The 18,025-nt window shown below is 39.9% G+C and overlaps 1 protein-coding gene across 1 annotated transcript in view; it reads left to right on the top strand.

The window, feature by feature from the left end:
- Copg2 (COPI coat complex subunit gamma 2) overlaps positions 1 to 18,025 on the top strand; it is a 188,059-nt gene that overhangs the window by 34,537 nt on the left and 135,497 nt on the right. Inside the window, exons 6-9 of the mRNA XM_004661202.3 lie at positions 8,800 to 8,875; positions 10,952 to 11,044; positions 12,164 to 12,250; positions 13,913 to 14,070. Of these exons, the coding sequence (XP_004661259.1) occupies positions 8,800 to 8,875; positions 10,952 to 11,044; positions 12,164 to 12,250; positions 13,913 to 14,070 (414 nt within the window). The remainder of the gene's footprint in view (positions 1 to 8,799; positions 8,876 to 10,951; positions 11,045 to 12,163; positions 12,251 to 13,912; positions 14,071 to 18,025) is intronic.

Below are 18,025 nucleotides of genomic sequence, written 5' to 3'. Positions count from 1 at the left end.
AAGAAGAGACATTCATTTTCTTTAGCTTCATAAGTTAACTTTGTGTGTATGTGTGTGTATGGGGGGGGATATTTGAAGCAGGGTCTCCCTTTTGCCTAGGCTGGCCTGGAACTCACCCTGTAGTCCTGGCTGGTGATCCACCTACCTCAGTCTCTGGAGTGCTGGGATTAAAGGCATGTATCACCTCTCCAGGCTATTTTTTTTTAAGGAAGAAAAGATTGATTGTGATTTACAATTCCAGGTTGCAGTCCATCATGATGGGGGAAGCATGCAGCAGGAGCTGGAGGCAGCTGCTCACCTGCAGTCCACACTACGGAAGTGGATTTTAAGTTTTTTTTTTTTTTTTTTTCGTTCTTCCTTAAGGTAGAGCCTCACTCTAGCCCGGGCTGACCCAGCACTCATGCTGTAGTCTCAGCTCACAGTGATCCTCCTGCCTCCCCCTCGTGAGTGCTGGGGCTAAACACGTGTGCCACCACACCTGCATTTTAAACCATAATCTTTAAGTCCATAGTTCAGTAGTATAAATTACATTCAATGGATGACAGACCAGCATCATTGTTCTTACTTATCATCACCCTAAGCAAAAATATTATACCTATTAACTAATAACACTCTAGTCGTCCTTCCTCTTCAGCCTTCGTCAATCTCTAGATTAACCTCTAACCTTAGCCTTTTCTAGATACTGTACATAAGTAAGATCAAACACTGTTTGATCATTTGTGTCTGACATTTCTCACTGGCATCATTTTTTGTTTGTTTATTTGTTTTTCTTATAGTGCTGGGGACTCAAACTCAGGGGTTTTGACATACTAAGCAAATGTTGTATACTGAGATACATCCCCAGGTCTAGAACATGTTCATAGTTCATACATGTAGTAGAATTTATCAGAACTTCATTTTATTCTTTTTTGTTGTTGTTGTTTTGTTGTTTGTTTTTTTGAGGTAGGGTCTCACTCTAGCCCAGGCTGACCTGTATTCACTATGTAGTCTCAGGGTGGCCTCGAACTCACGGTGATCCTCCTACCTCTGCCTCCCGAGTGCTGGGATTAAAGGCATGCCTGGCTTCATTTTATTCTTTAAAAAATTATTTATTTGTGTGTGTGTGCCTTCTTGCCACCAGACACTTGTTCCACATTTTGTGTTGTTCTTGCCAATATACCAATGCACCAATAAATTGAGTAACATACCCTGGATTCTTGTCTTATTAATTTAAAGAATTAAAGTCCATAGCTCAGAGTGTAAGGCTTAGAGAGACTTTTTTATTTTATTTATTTTGTTTTTTTGAGGTAGGGTTTTACTGTACCCCAGGTTAATTTGGAATTCACCATGTAGTCTCATGGTGTCCTTGAACTCTTAGTAATACTCCTACCTCTGTCTCCCAAGTGCTGGGATTAAAGGCATGCACCACCATGCCCATTGAGAGAATTTTTTAGATAAAGAGAAGGAAAAAGAAAAAAATGCTGAGAGCTCCTTCTACCTGGAGCCCATGTGGCTGTAAGGAGAGTCTCCCACTGGGCGGAGACAGAGAAGCTAACCAGAGCCTTGAAGTCCAGGAGCCAGCCAAAAGAGAGCAAGTTAACTTTTTTCTTTCTTTTTTGGTTTTCCGAGGTAGGGTCTCACTCTAGCCCAGGCTGACCTGGAATTCACTATGTGTCTGACATTTCTCAGGATGGTGTCAAGCTCACAGTGATCCTCCTACCTCTACCTCGTGAGTGCTGGGATTAAAGGCATGCACCGCCACACCTGGCTAAATTAACTTTTCAATCTAAACTTTTATGGCAATCACAAAAAGCACTAAAGTTATAATATAAATCTATATTTTAGTAAGAAAACACAGCACTTAGTAAAGCATAACCTTATCTATGTTGTTCAGTAAGGTATACTAAAATTACAGTGAACATTAATTAGTTAAGGGAAATTTAAAATTTAATTCCTTAGTATTATGAGTGCCAAATGAACACAAATAATGTACAGCAACTGTTTTGAACCATATAGAACATTTCTGTCACCGTGGAAAATTCTGTTGGACAGCACTGCTTTATAAGAGATAAAGAAGATGGCGCCGTGGTTAAGTGCACTTCCTGCATGAGCTTGAGGGCCTGTGAGAGTCTGAAGCCATCCAAGTGAGCTTCTCCAGATCTCACACACACAGCTGGGTGTGGCCATGTGTGCCGTAGTCACTGTCTCACGAGGGGGAGCAGACCATGGAGCTGGCTCCTGGGTTAGTGAGAAACAACAAGCTCTGGTATCATTAAGAGACTCGGGCTCTTAATGAGAACAGTTCAAAGACTGGTGGAGTGGGGCACACGGAAGTCTAGTTCCAGCCACTACAGGTCCCCTCCCCCAGGCAGGGGTACACAGCGAGTACCATATGGGCCATACATGTGCACACACCACACTTGTCCCCACAGTACACCCCACATTATACATATATGCACACAAGCCGAAAAGTAACAAACGGAGGCAGAACAAAAAATAGTGTAGTAGAACTAACCTTCAATATAGGCTGTTAAAAAGAAATACAGACCTATTTTAGAAGTAAAGTGTAGCCAGCCACGGTGGAAAACACCTGCAGTGCTAGCACTTGGAGAGCGAAGGAGGCCAGCCTGGCTGTGTAGTGAGACCCTGTCTCCAAACACCACCACCAACAGCACCAACAAACAAGCAGAACCAAATCCCAACTTCCTATGTGCTGGACACTGTAATTGGTAAAAGGTAAGGAGTGTGCCAATGTAGAAGGGTTGGTAGCTACCAAAAGGAAGCTTAGATAATGGTATTGATAGATTGGTTTCAGTACAAAATGTTTTCTTTTTAATTTTTTTTTTGACATGTTTCATACTTATAGACAAACCATAATAATTCCCTCCCATCCCCCACTTTCCCCTTCACAGTTCCACACTCCATCATATCCCCTCCCTCTCTCCATCAGTCTCTCTTTTACTTTGATGGCATCATCTTTTCCTCCTATTATGAGGGTTTGTGAAGGTAGTGATAGGCAGTGTGAGGTTATGGATATTGAGGCCAATTTCTGTCTGGACAGGTGCATTATAAGTAGTCCAACCCTTCTTTTGGCTCTTACATTCTTTCTGCCACCTCTTCTGCAGTGGCCGCTGGGTCTTGGAAGGTGTGATAGAGGTGTCTCAGTGCTGAACACTACTCTGTCACATCATCTCAGCACTGTGGTGCCTTTTGGATCATCCCAGTAGTAATCACCATCTAAAAAGAGAAGCTTCTCTAACCAGAAGTGAGAGTAGCATTAATATATGGGTATGAATGTTAGGAAAAGTGCTTACAGGGCAGTTTGATGAGGATAATACATCCATTTATCCAGACAAGAGCAAGTGTGAACACTCCTAAGGCTAATGATGGCCCCCACCATAGGCTTCTCATTAGGTTTTCAGTACCAGGCATGTATTCCCTCCCATAGAGCCGGCCTCCAGTCCATTTAGAGAGCAGTTGGTTTCACTTATAACAGACAGGACGCTATTGCACCCCGTCGGCTCATTTGGCCTGGGTGGCCAAACTTGAGGCTTGCAGTGTCCACTGTTTTCACCATTGATGGCTTCTGTTTCTCATAGGGCTGCATGCAGTGTAGCTTTTTCCAACTTTCTGTCAGCTGGTCTACAGCCTAGCCTCAGTTTGATTTCATGGTGAACTTGCAGCCCAGGCGTGTGGAGTCTTCAGCAATAGGGTCTTATTTATTTACTCCTCTCCTCCCTCCCTTTTAGCCCTTTTCTAGCTTTCTGGCCTGTGCTACCAACTCACACACACCTCTAAACATTTGTAACTAGGATCTACATGTGAAAGACAACATGTGACATTTGGCTTTCTGGGTCTGTGTTCTCTCAGTGTAATCTTTTCCAGACATTTTTCTTTACTGCTGAATAGAATTCCAATGTGTAAATGTTCTACATCTTTATTTTCCATTCATCAGATGAGGGACATCTAGGCTGGTTCCATTTCCTAGCTGTGAATAAAGCAGCAATAAACATGGTTGTGTAAGTATCTCTAAGGTAGTGAGAAGAGTCCTTAGGATATATGCCTAGGAGTGGTATAGCTGGGTCATATGGTAGATCTACTTTTAGCTCTCTCAGGGACCTCCACACTGATTTCCACAATGGCTGGACGAGATTACATTCCCATCAACAGTGTAGAAGGGTTCTTCTTTTTCCTCATTCTCACCAGCATTTAATGTCATTTTTTTTAAAATATTTTTTATTTATTTATTTGAGAGCGACAGACACAGAGAGAAAGACAGATAGAGGAAGAGAGAGAGAATGGGCGCGCCAGGGCTTCCAGCCTCTGCAAACGAACTCCAGACGCGTGTGCCCCCTTGTGCATCTGGCTAACGTGGGACCTGGGGAACCGAGCCTCGAACCGGGGTCCTTAGGCTTCACAGGCAAGCGCTTAACCGCTAAGCCATCTCTCCAGCCCTAAAGTTTTTTTTTTTTAATATTTTTATTTATTTATTTGAGAGTGACAGACAGAGAGAGAAAGAGGCGGACAGAGACAGAGAATGGGCGTGCCAGGGCCTCCAGCCACTGCAAATGAACTCCAGATGCGTGCGCCCCCTTGTGCATCTGGCTAACGTGGGTCCTGGGGAATTGAGCCTTGAACCAGGGTTCTTAGGCTTCTCAGGCAAGCGTTTAACCACTAAGCCATCTCTCCAGCCCATCATTTGTTTTCTTGATGATAGCCATTTTGACAGGAGTGAGATGGAATCTCACAGTAGTTTTAATTTGCATTTCCCTGATGGCTAAGGATGTAGAACTTTTTTTTTTTTTTTTGGTTTTTATTTGCTGTTATTTTGAGAGCTCTATTTAGTTCCTTAGCCCATTTTTTAATTGGGTTATTTGATTTCTTTTTAAAAATTTTTATTTGAGCGAGAGAGAGAAATAAGCAGGGGGAGAGAGATCAAGAAAGAGAATGGGAGCCGGGTATGGTGGTGCACACCTTTAATCTCAGCACTTGGGAGGCAGAGGTAGGAGGATCACCATGAGTTTGAGGCCACCCTGAGAGTACATAGTGAATTCCAGGTCAGCCTGAGCTAGAGTGAGACCCTACCTCGAAAAACCAAAAAAAAAAAAAAAAAAAAAATTAAGAAGGAAAGGAAGGATGGGCACTCCAGGCCTCTAGCTGCTGCAAAGGAGCTCTAGATGTGTGAGCCCCCTGTGCATCTGGCTTGGGCCCTGGGGAATCGAACCTGGATCCTTTGGCTTTGTAGGCAAGTGCCTTAGTCACTAAGCCATTTCTCCAGCTCCATCGACTTATTATTTAGCTTTCTTAGTTCTTTGTGTATCCTAGATATGACTCTTCTGTCAGATGTGTAGCTGGCAAAGATTTTCTCCCGTTCTGTAGGCTGCCTCTTTGCTCTGTTCAGTGTCCTTTGCTGTACAAAAGCTTTGTTATTTCTTGAGGTCCCAGTGATTGATTAGTAGTTTTATTTCCTGAGCCACTGGGGTTATATTCAGAAAGTTGTTGCCTATGCCAAAATGTTGAAGGGTTTCCCTACTTTTTCCTCTGGTAGTTTCAGAGTTTCAGGTCTGATAATAAGGTCTTTGATCCATTTGGACTTGATTCTTGTTCATGAAAAGAGATAAGGATCTGTTTTCATCCTTCTACATGTAGATAACCAGTTTTCCCAGCACCATTTGTTAACGAGTTAAAGAGTCTCTTTTTTTTCTCTAATGCATGTTTTTAGCTTGCTCTTTTTTTTTTGGGGGGGGGGTCAAAAATCAAATGGCTGTAGTGGCCTGGATTTTTTTTTTTTTTTCCTGAGGTAGGGTCTCACTGTATCCCAGGCTGACCTGGAATTTACTCTGTAGTCTCAGGGTGGCCTCGAACTCACAGCAATCCTCCTACCTCTGCCTCCTGAGTGCTGGGATTAAAGGTGTGTGCCACCACGCCTGGCTGGATTTTTTTTTTTTACTTTGGAAATAGGATCACTCTAGTACAGTCTGACCTGGAATACATTCTAGCCCAGGGTGGCCTCAAATTCAAAATATTCATACTACCTCTGCCTCCTGAGTGCTGAGATTAAAGACAAATGCTACATAATAGCTATATTTTAAAATATTTTATTCTCTCTCTCTTATGGTTTCTTGAGGTAGGTCTCATTCTAGCCCAGGCTGACCTGGAACTCACTCTGTATTCCCAAGCTGGCCTTGAACTCACAGTGATCCTCCTGTCTCAGCCTTCCAAGTGCTGGGATTAAAGGTGTGCACCACTACATCCAACCCTAATATTTAGTTATTTAGTTAGTTATTTGTAGAGGGGGAGATGATGGGAGCACCAGGGCCTCTTGCCACTGCAAAGAAACTCCAGATGCATGTGACACTTTGCACATCTGGCTTTATATGAGTATTGGGGACTCAAACCCAGGCTTTCAGGCCTTACAAGCCGGCACCTTTAACTGAAGAGCCATCTTTCCAGTCTAAGAACTATTATTTTCAACAAAGCTCAAATAAACCTAATTCAAAAAAAAAGAAATTTGTACAAAATTAAAACAAAGGTGAAGCAGTGATAAATATTGGAAAATTCAAATAATTATTTCTCACAGTATTCAGATATTCAAAATCTTCTCACATATTTTACAAACTTTAGTACAAGTAAGTTTGAAGGCTGCAGTTTACTCAGAAAATATAAATTACTAGACTTGGCACCAGAAGAGACAGAAAGTCTAAATAGACTATATCTATAGAAGAAATTATTCTACTTAAAACTTTTCTTTTATAGAAATAATATTGCACACCTCTAAATCCCAGCAAGTGGTAGGCTAAGAAAGGGAAAGAATGTGAGTTTGAAGTCAGTCTGGGCTATATACTGAAGCACTATCATCCTGACTCCATGTTCTTCTCATATACTGCTTTACAGTAATATGCCAAAGACAAAGACTACATAATTGTATGTCCAAAAGATACTTGTTGAATTCAATGTCTGTTCTTTTTAAATGGAAATTAGGAAGAAGTGTGTTATCCTTTGACAATGAAAATATACCATAACCCGGGGCTGGGTATGTCGTTCAGGCTGAAGGCTTAATCAACCCAACACCTTTAAAACAAAGTATATAGTAAACCCAAAGCCAGCATTACAGCTAACTGAAAACAATGCCATTAAATTAGGTATAAGGTCAAAGACCCAACGTTGCCACTCTTCTAGAAGCATTAACTAGTGCAATTACATGGAAGGAAGAAGTGGAATATAATATTGGAAAGGAAATGGCAAGGATGTGGAAAGACTCTCAAATTATTGAGTGAAAAAACTGTCAAGGGCTGGAAATGTAGCTCATTTGGTAGATTGCTTGCTTAGCATACACAAAGCTCTGGGCTCAGTTCCCAGCACCGCATAAGCCACACAGGTGTGGTAATGCACAGCTGTAGTCCCAATTCTAGGAAAGTGGAGTCAGGAGGTCATCCTTGGCTAGGGTACATAGTGAGTTCAAGGCCAACTTGCTATACATGTCTCAAAAACAAAGCAAGGGACTGAGAAGATGGGTCACTGGTTAAAGGCACTTATTTGCAGAGTCTGCTGGTCTGAGTTTAATTCCCCAGCCAGTCATGTAAACTTAAAAGAACATTTATTTGTAGCAGCAAGATGCACTGGTGTGCTCTTATACACAGACGTGCAAATAAATGAATAAAATCTTATTTATTTATTTCAGAGAGAAAGAAGCAGAGAGATAGAAAAAGAGAGAGAGAGAGAGAGAGAGAGAATGGGTATGCAACAGCCTCCAGCTGCTGCAAACGAACTCTAGATGCATGTGCCCCCTTGTGCATCTGGCTTATGTGGGTCCTGGAGAATTGAAGCTGGGTCCCTTGGCTTTACAGGCAAGTTCCTTAACCACTAAGCTATGTCTCCAGCCCTAAATAAAAATTTAAATAAAAATAACAAAAATAAGAAAGGTATCAAGATCCAGTTGTGAGCATTTTAATCAGCCTCCATGTTATCTACTGTTTTAAAATGTTCCTTAAAAAAAAAACACTTCTCACAATAATTTCTAATGACATTGGAGGTAAGTGGGTGAGAGAAGACAAAATATAGTATATATACTCATTTTGAGTATTTAGGAAGTGTACTGTTAAATGAATTACTTTCTTCATTTTAAAAAAAAGGAAATCAGAGGGCTCTTAGTTACTCATACTTTTTACTCTTGGTGTCCTAATGGAGTCGGCAGTTATAGCTCATTCTGGCTTCAATGAGAGGAGTTGAGGAGATGAATAGTCAGTTTGGGAGTAGTATAAATGAGAAGAAGACAAGGGAGGAGAAAAGGTGCAAGCCCTTCTTGAAGCATGGATGTGGAGCTGGGTAGCTTAGTGCATGCATCTCTGTCTGTGAGACATGACAGCAAGCTCTAAAGCCACTGACCATGGAAGTCGTCTAGGAAGTTGTACCAGGGAAGAGGGAATGAATTGACCATTTGTTTCTTATAGAAAGTTTGTCTTATCTGAGGTGATTTTAGACTTTCAGTCTAGGGTTTTCTATGCCATTGTTGTCATTATTATTAGTAGTAATGTTGTTGCCAATAACCAGTATTTGAAATTTTGAATTTTTCTTCTGCATGTATGAATTTTCTCTCTCACCTCATTGGAATGTGCTTCATGAGAGCAAAGGGTTTTGTTTGCTTACCGTTGTGTTCTTTGGATTTGGAGTGTCTGTATTTATGCCGAATACCCTCCATAAGTATTTATTGAATTAGTAGCTACATTAAAGTAAGTCTGAGGACAATTGGGAGCTAGTTAGGAGTGGACTCCTTATGAGAGAACATTTTAATCTCACACTGCCTTATCTGTCTTTTTTTAGTCTCACTAAAGACATGACTGGAAAGGAAGATGTGTACCGAGGCCCAGCCATCAGGGCTCTCTGCAGAATTACTGATGTAAGTTCACCTTGTTTTGCTCAGTTACCATAGGAAATGTTTTTTGTCTGCAGGCAGAGTGTGGACTGAGTAGTCTCCCTTAGGCTGACTGCGAACACACAATGTAAAGAAATAGAACCACCAAAAAAGCTTTGTAGCTCTAAGGTTATTATTTTTTCCTTTTGTTTGTTTATAATAGTCTGGTTTTTCCCTCTATTTGTTCTCATGAGCTGTTGTGCTTAGGGTACACTAGGTATAGAAAATAAAACCATTCAAGTTTAGGTGTAAATTTTTAATGCTTTGCTATAGGACATAATATCTTTCAATATTTGAGGTAAATTTTTTCACCAGAGCATGAAATAGAGGAGCTCTGAGGAACTCAGCAGGAAGCTTGCTCAAGTATTTACTGTGGAGGTCCATCATTTACTAGGCTTTCCAGTGAGTCTGCAGTAAGTCAGCAGCTTGTGTCCGCCACCTCGGAGAAAGGAGTTTATTGATCCAGTCTGTTGTATCTAGAGGTCCGAGATGATATTGAATGTTAGACTGTGTCTTTGTAGGAACTGCGAGCAGGAAAAGTTAAAATGAAGGTAGGTCAGGGTTGCCAAGCAGAGTAAGTGATGGCTTCATATTCATGCTTAGGTATGTGAATATGTTTGCAATCTCCTCAAGTTTTATAATATTATACTTGACCTTTAACTTGCTGTGTGGCCAGACTGGCCTTGAATTCATGATCTTTCTGCCTAAGCCTCGCAACTCCTGAAATTATAGGTATGTACCACCACACATAGCTCAACTTTTATAATTTGGGCCAGATTAAACTGGAAATTTTGTAAACTGAATCCTAGAAGGAATAAGATGAATGGTTTAATTTATGTTGGTTGTGCTTGTTTTTCTCTTCGGCATTAAATCATTAGTGTAAGACTTGCAGTCCAGTAATGCTTTCTCTGTTTCAGTATTGATCTCAGTCCGTTACTCATCTGTATCTGCCACCACTTCCCAGCTCTAGCCCTTCTCTAAGTTAACATGAAAAATGCCAAGGGCTTGCTGCAACAGGATATTGCACATTTAATTTCATATGTGTCTTAATCAGGAATTGTATTTAATTATAGGACTGTCTGGTACTCCTATATAACATGTGCCCTTCACGTAGAAGAACCTTCAGGACTTTTAAAGCAGTCCTTTCTGATGTTGGAATGCTTTTTCTTTTTCTTTTCCTTTTCCTTTTTGGTACAAGGTATCACCATGTACCCTAAGCTGGTTTTGACTTCATCAGATTATCCTGCATCGGCCTCTAGGATTTCAGGCATCTGTCATCACACGGGTGCAAGAATTTCTGTTCTTCTCTGCCTTTTGCTGATACTGGGCATGGCAGCCAAGCACATTTTACTGCTGAGCTAGATGATCCCACAACTTTTTTTTCTTCTTCATTTTGCTGGGTGGTGGGGAGGATACAAGGTTTTATTAAGTTACTTAGGATGGCCTTAAATTATGATCCTCCTGCCTCAGCTTCCCAAGTAGCTGGGATTATAGGCCAGTAGACCTGACTGGGAACTTCTTCATCACATCCCTCAGTTATAGGTTCAGTTTATACTTGTATTTTTCCTTCTAAGTGGGACCCTACACTTTGAGACATTGTTGGACAATTATATTTCCTTACATATAATCCTAACTTTTTTTCATGAAGCTTGTGCTGTCTTGTTTGGGTTTTGTCCTCTGGGATGGTATTAACTGTATTATAAAGTCTTCATAAAATACTTATTATTTATTTGAAACCAGAGAGGGAGGGAGGGAAGAAGAGAGAGACAGAGAGAATATAAATGGAAATGGGTGCACCAAGGTCTCCTGCCACTGCAAACAAATTCCAGATGTGCGCACCACTTTGTGCCTCTGACTTTCAGTGGGTATTGGGGAATAGGACCAAGGCTGTCAGGCTTTACAAGTAAGTGTCTTTAACCACTAAGCCATTTCTCCAGGTATTCTAATGCATGCTGAATATTTGCACAGAAACAGGTATATGGTTGGTTTTGTGCATTATTTTATAATAATTTTGCATGATGATGTTTTTCTTAAACAACTTTTCTTTTTGAATGTTATTAGGGAACCATGTTACAAGCCATTGAAAGATACATGAAGCAGGCCATTGTGGATAAAGTCTCCAGTGTGTCCAGCTCAGCATTGGTATCTTCCTTAGTAAGTGATCTGGCAGCTTCTTGGTTCTTATATATGTTGTAGCTTATAGTTCAAAAATAACTTGTTACTGTAATTCTTACAAATGAAGCAATTGAACTATATGTACTTATCTAGTACCTTCTCCAGGTGTGTTTTGTCTGGAGGAACACTTAACAGTTAAAATAAGAGTAAACACATGAAGTTTGCATGTTTGGAAGGTTTTAGAAACCTGAATATTGTGTACATAATACTGGTGGTGAGGAGGATAAGAGTGAGATAGTGAACAGGGAAGGAGGGTTGTTTTTTAAAATCTTCCTTTCTGACCTGAACTTCTTACCTCTTTTCCTTGGCTCCCTGTGTCTGCATGTGTCCTTTCTTCCAAAGCCTCCTGTACCACCTTTTAAAAATATTTTGTTCATTTATTTGCACACAAAGAGAGACAGATATAGAGAATGGCTGCACCCGGGCCTCTAGCCACTGCAAACAAACTCCAGATGCATGTGCCACTTTATGTATCTGGCTTTATGTGGGTACTGAGGAATTGAACCTGGGTCTTTAGGCTTTGCAGGCACCTTAATCACTGAGCCATCTCTTCAGTCCCCTCCTGTATCATTTTTGGATTTTCTCTCAGGAAGTGATCTTTGTTTTAATAGTAGTTTTTCTTCCTACTTTTCATCAAAACAAAGTTTACTCATTAAAACTTACCATTGCTTTTGATTAAAATCAATTAGGAATGTATGGATACATTGTGGGGGGTGTGGAATCACAAGATTTCCTGATTCTAGAGTCTCACTGCTTGGGTTTCAGATCAGGGCATGCACTCTGCTATTTTTTCTGGGGACTCCTAAGTACAGTTTTTACTGGCATGGGCTAAGCACCACCTGCTTGGTGCTTCTTGTTCTTCCCTCTCGTTACTTCTTTTTGCCCAGCCGCTTACAGCTCACAAACATATAGTCATCTAGTACTTTGCAAGGGTGTGTTGAAGAAAAAGTTGATGGTTTACCAGTAGCCCCAGGAATAGAGACTTTATGCAGATGTGCAGTGTTTTATGTCTGTTAATCATTTTGTAAGAAATAGAGCTCATGATTCCAGATGTCTAGTGATCATGCATTATATATTCTCATATTTTTCTGTGTTTAGCATATGATGAAGATAAGCTATGATGTGGTAAAACGATGGATAAATGAAGCCCAAGAAGCTGCATCAAGTGACAATATTATGGTCCAGGTACTGGCTTTGAATCACATCAACTTAGGTGTCAGGGTCATTCTCCAGCATTCTTTAAGGGCAAATTCTTCAGTACATTAAGTAGCCAGTGAGTACAGATCGTCAAAAGGTATCTTACTAAATATGGTTATTTCCACAGGCTTTTCAAGTATTTCGTAGAAACATGCAGGAAGGATTCTTATAGTCAATAATAGAAATGCACATTCCGAAGGCACTTCACAATGTATTGTGTTTTATCTGAAAAATAATTTGTGTTAAAAAATGTTCAGTTCTTCTTAAGCCTTGATTATAAACTGTATGAAAATAAAATCAGTTTTTATTTTATGAAACTTTAAATATATGAAAAGTATTTTTTCAAAAAGATCTCCATTTGATGTTTGATATTTATTATGCTATTAATCAAAAGGAATATGGTCAAATTCTTAACTTGGATGTGTGTGTGTAGTATGGGGTATATGTGTATGTAGTATGCATGTGTATGTGCGGATGTATATGCACATATATATAGGCTAAAGATGTCTTCCTCTGTCTCCTCTATGACTCTTCTACCAAATTTCCTTGAAACAGAGTCTCTCACTGAACCTGGAGTTCACCATTTTTCATTTAGACTAGTTGATCAGTGAGCTCCAGGGCTCCTCCTTTCTCTGTCCCCTCAGCACTGGGGTTAAAGGTATACATTGCCATTCCCAACTTTTTACAAGGGTGCCGGGGATCAAACTCAGTTCTTCATGTCTGTGCAGCAAGTGCTCTTAACCTACTAAGCCATCCCCAGTTTTGTCTCTTCCAGATTTTTTTTTTTTTTTTTTTTTGGAGGTAGCGTCTCACTTTAGCCCAGGCTGACCTGGAATTCACTACGTAGTCTCAGGGTGGCCTCGAACTCACGGCGATCCTCCTACGTGCTGGGATTAAAAGTGTGAGCCTGGCCTCTTCCAGATTTTTTTTTGAGAAGATATTTATGTCTTTTCTATGTTTAGTGCTTCTCATGTTAGCATAGTTAATAATATGGAAAACAGTAGTAATTTTCTCTTGGGAGATATTTCCTGTCATAACTCTGATCACTTTTATACTGTTTCATCATAATGACACTCTTGTAGCCTGTTTTAGGAGGTTAATCCTTTAAATAGGTGTCATAGATTTAAAGCCACTAAAAAGAGGCCTTTAGGAAGAAAGTGTTCAGTGGGGGGGGCAAGGAATATAATAATTATATTATATGTATATATAAAATTGTAAAAAAAAATTAAGAGAGACCTGTAACCTGGGATTCTGAGGCAGAAGGATCACTTGAGCTCATTAGTCTGAGACCAACATGGGTAATATAGCAAGACGCTGTCTCAAATTTATAATTAAATAAATCTGTAACACTGCCAGAGCCTTGGACCTGAGTATTTGTTGGCCAGTGTTGAGTCTACAAAAGCCATCTTTACATTGTATGTAACTTTTCTTTATCCACTCTGAACCTACAACTTCTGAGGTAAACTAGACTCTCTTTTTTTCTTTTAGTGTTGCCTGTGTTTAGTTCAATGTGAAAAACATGTTTGTGTTCATCTGACTTGATTATCTTTCTATGAAAACTCTTTTAACTAGTTTCCTGTGATCCTATTTTCCTGTAAGTGTTTTGTCTTCTTTCTAATCTGCATGCTACAATCTTTTCTTGTTCTGTAGTACCATGCCTTGGGAGTGCTTTATCACCTTAGGAAGAATGATCGACTTGCTGTTTCCAAGATGTTAAATAAGTTTACTAAATCTGGTCTCAAATCACAGTTTGCATACTGCATGCTGATCCGAATTGCTAGTCGGTTACTAAAAGAAAGTGAGGATGGGTAAGTGTCCTAAACCTGAGGTTGTTTTTTCCATTTAAGTTAATACATCTTATAATTTATGTGTGTATACTGAATAGGCTATTATTGCTCATAATTTATCAGCAGACTGACAGTGCACAAAAATACTTGTAGATCATAAGTTATACAGATAATTAAATGTGAAATCTGGAAGGGACATTAAGAAAATCATCTTGTGGGGTTTTTAAAATATTTTATTTAAGCCATGTGTGGTGGTGCATGCCTTTAATCCCAGCACTCTGGAGGCAGAGGTAGGAGGATTGCCATGAGTTTGAGGCCATCCTGAGACTTCCTTAGTGAATTTCAGGTCAGCCTGGGCTACAGTGAGACCATACCTCAAAAAAACAAAACAAAACAAAATATATATATATTTTTTTTATTTAGTTAGTTATTTGAGAGAGAGAATGGATGAATGAATGAATATGGGTATGCCAGGGCCTCTAGTCACTGCAAATGAACTCTAGAAGCATGCACCACCATGTGCATCTGGCTTATGTGGATTTTGGGGAATCAAACCTGGGTCCTTAGGCTTCACAGGCATCTAAGCCATCTCTCCTGCCATTTTTTGTATTTTTTACAAAAGAAAAAGTTGAGATACTGAAATGAATGATTTGCCCAAGGTTATCCTGTAAATATGTCCTTACCAGCCATGCCTTAGCAGTCTTTAGGAAGCTGGAAGAAGGATAGGAAGAGAGAGATCTTTCAAAGTATAGTAAGCTATGGATGAATCTAAGGAGCTAAAAAGACCCCATCCCTAACCCAACATTGGCTTATTGCTTAACTTTTTAAATTTTATTTACTTCAAGACAAGGTTTTACTGTGTAGTCTAGGCTGGCCTTGCTCATGTTCTTGCTTCAGCCTCCCAAGTGCTGAGATTACTGGCATGCCCCACCATTTCTGGCCCATTGTGGCTTAACTGAAAACATTTTCATGTGGTCTGGAAAACTGAGGAATAACAAGAGTCAGATGTCCATAAATGTAGCACATTGAATGCCAAAGCAGCTCTGAGAGAGGAAGCCTGACATGCCCTTGAGTGGGTGTGTAAACAGCAGAGGACATAATCAGATCACACATGCAACACGTTTAAGCCCTAAGTTAACTACTGGCTGCTCATAACAAAAAGGAACTGTACTTTTCTGGTGTTAAGTATTATTTTACATACATCTCTACTGTAATTTTATAAACAGTATGGAGCAAACAATCAAAAAAGACAAAGATGGGCTAGGGAGATGGCTCAGAAGGTTGAGAGCACTTGCCAACCTCAGCATGAGGGCCTCTTAGAGCAGAGACTCTCCAGAGACCCTGTAAAAAGCTGGGTGTGTCCATGCACATTTGTAACCCCAGTATGCAGGGGGTAGACTTCAGACTGGAGAGTCACTGGGGCTTGCCGATGGACAGCTGTTCTCATTTGAGGGAGAGACCCTTTCTCAGGGAAAGACATACACAGATGTATGGTAAGAGAAGGGCAACCAGTGTTTTCCTCTGGCTTCCATAAGCATGCATATAGGATACATGCATCTGCACACCACACCACATATGCACACACCAAAAAAAAGAAAAAAAAAGAAAAATTTGATCCATGATCAAGTAAAAGAAAAAACATGGGCTGGAGAGATGGCCTAGCAGTTAAGGTGCTTGCCTGCAAAACCAAAGGACCCCGTTTGGACTCTGTAGGACTAATGTAAGCCAGTTGCACAATATGGCACATGTGTCCGGAGTTCTTTTGCAGTGGCTGGAGGCCTTGATGTGCCCATTTTCTCTCTCTCTGCCTCAAGTAAATAAATAAATAAAATATATTTTTAAAAATCTAAGAAAAAGATAAAAACTATTAGTAGAAACAGACTTACTGTTAACCCATATATTAAAGTTAGTTGACAGTGACCTTAACATTTATGAGAATTTTAAAAGGACCCTTAGTAACACCTTTTTATAATGAGGCTACCCTTTATGGTATGGTAGTTATATTTGTTTCATTTAAGTGCCTTTTGGTAGTTGAGACTGACTTTATAGGTCTTAGAAGTTTTGGAACCAAGTCTAGTCATCTGACTGTGTTCTCTTCACTTAACTTTAAAGACATGTTAAACTAACATTATGCTTCCAGATGTGATCTAATGTTAAAGCTCAAATTTTCAACTAGAATTTGAAACTAACAACTTCATATTTCCAGCCCCTGGCTTCTTTATCTTTGAAATGATTAATCTGTCACAATTGTAGGCATTTAAGTCATGCATGCTCACAGCCAGGGGAACTAATAGCATGTAAAGGTCAGGGTGTCATCCTTGATCATGCCTAATATAGTTTACATTCAAACCTTTCCTGCATGTTTTAAACACCTAGACTTTGAACTGGTGTTGTAGCGTAGCAGTGGTTCTTCATACCCTCTGGCTGTGGGCATGTCTGGGTGAACAGGTCTTCTGACTCCCTTCCCACCTCCAGTTCTTATGTGGGTACTGCCAACATGGTGGAGGAGGGTGCATTTCCTAGAGAGAGGTCAGGGTTCTGTTAAAGATCTCCAAGAAACTTTGCTTGCATTTGGGCCACCAGACAAACTAAAGGTCATTGAAGCATTTTTATTTTTATATATTTATTTTATTTATACTAATAATAATAACTATTATTATTATTATTTTGGTTTTTCAAGGTAGGATCTCCCTCAAGCTCAGGCTGACCTGGAATTCACTATGTAGTCTCAAGGTGGTCTCGAACTCATGGCGATCCCTCCTGCCTCTGCCTCCAAAGTGCTGGGATTAAAGGCGTGCTCCACCACACCCGGTTCATTTAAGCATTGTATGATCATCTAAACACGTTTTCTGTATTCATGGAAGAGACACTAAGATGACAAAGATCAGAAGAAGCAACTGTGTTTACTCTGTGAATGTGCAAGTTGTGTTACTTATGTTAACTAACAACATGTGGCTTCTTCCGAGACTAGCTCATTACCATTGAGCTCTAGTAAAAAGCCCAATCATGGGCTGAAGAGATGGCTCAGCGATTAAGGTGCTTGTTGGCAAAGCCAAAGGACTCAGGCTCGATTCCCTAGTGCCCATGTAAAGCCAGATGCACAAGGTAGAGCCAGCGTCTAGAATTTGTTTGCAGCAGCTAGAGACTGGTTTACCCATTCTTTCGGTGTCTTTTCCTCTCTCAAACAAATACATATTTTTTAAAAAGCCTAATCATGGATGATATTTACCTGATCCAGTGAGCAAATTGGGGCTTAGAAAGGCTAAGTGACCTTTCCATGGCTACCATGTGGTCAGGAGTCAGATTTTGAACTCAGGTTCTGCTAATCTGAACTGGATGTACTAAGTTTTTTTTAGTGCCACTGCTATGTTGCTCTTCGTGAGCTGCCTGTCCACCACTGTTATGTGAAGAGATGAGTACAAAGAGGACATTTAGAAAATTTTAAGGCAGTTTATTGAGACTTTTGTTTCTGTTCAATCTACTTGGAAGTGAAAATACAAAATAAGTATTATCAAAGTGCTTAAAGATTTAGTGCACAATTTTTACATAGGTAAGGAATTTAGGACGATAGAGACTTGAAAAAATATTGAACCAAAATATAGTACCAGAAATAAAAATTTACTTGTAGTAATTAATAGTAAATTGGTCACAGTAGAAGAAAACATTAAAGAACTTGAAGATAGAAATTACATAAAACACAACATAGGGAGAAAAAGATTAAAGGAGAAAAATGAATCTTTGAAGCTTGGGGAAAATATTATGTCTGTTGTTTCTGTAATGTGGATCTCAGGAAAAAAGGAAGTGAAGAAGAGCAAAACAAATGTTTGAGGAGAAGCAGTAGGAGAAGGTTCTAAATAAAAGGCTTCCGCCATAGAAGCAAGGTCTATGAGACTCAGGATCCGTTACTATGCCTCACAAGTAGAAAGCCCAAAAGAGGGAAGATTTAAGAAGACAAAATGAGAATATCAGTTGCTGA

Source organism: Jaculus jaculus, chromosome 10, assembly GCF_020740685.1.
Source record: "Jaculus jaculus isolate mJacJac1 chromosome 10, mJacJac1.mat.Y.cur, whole genome shotgun sequence".
NCBI classification, from domain to species: Eukaryota; Metazoa; Chordata; class Mammalia; order Rodentia; family Dipodidae; genus Jaculus; species Jaculus jaculus.
This window is presented reverse-complemented; position numbering and strand designations above follow the sequence as displayed.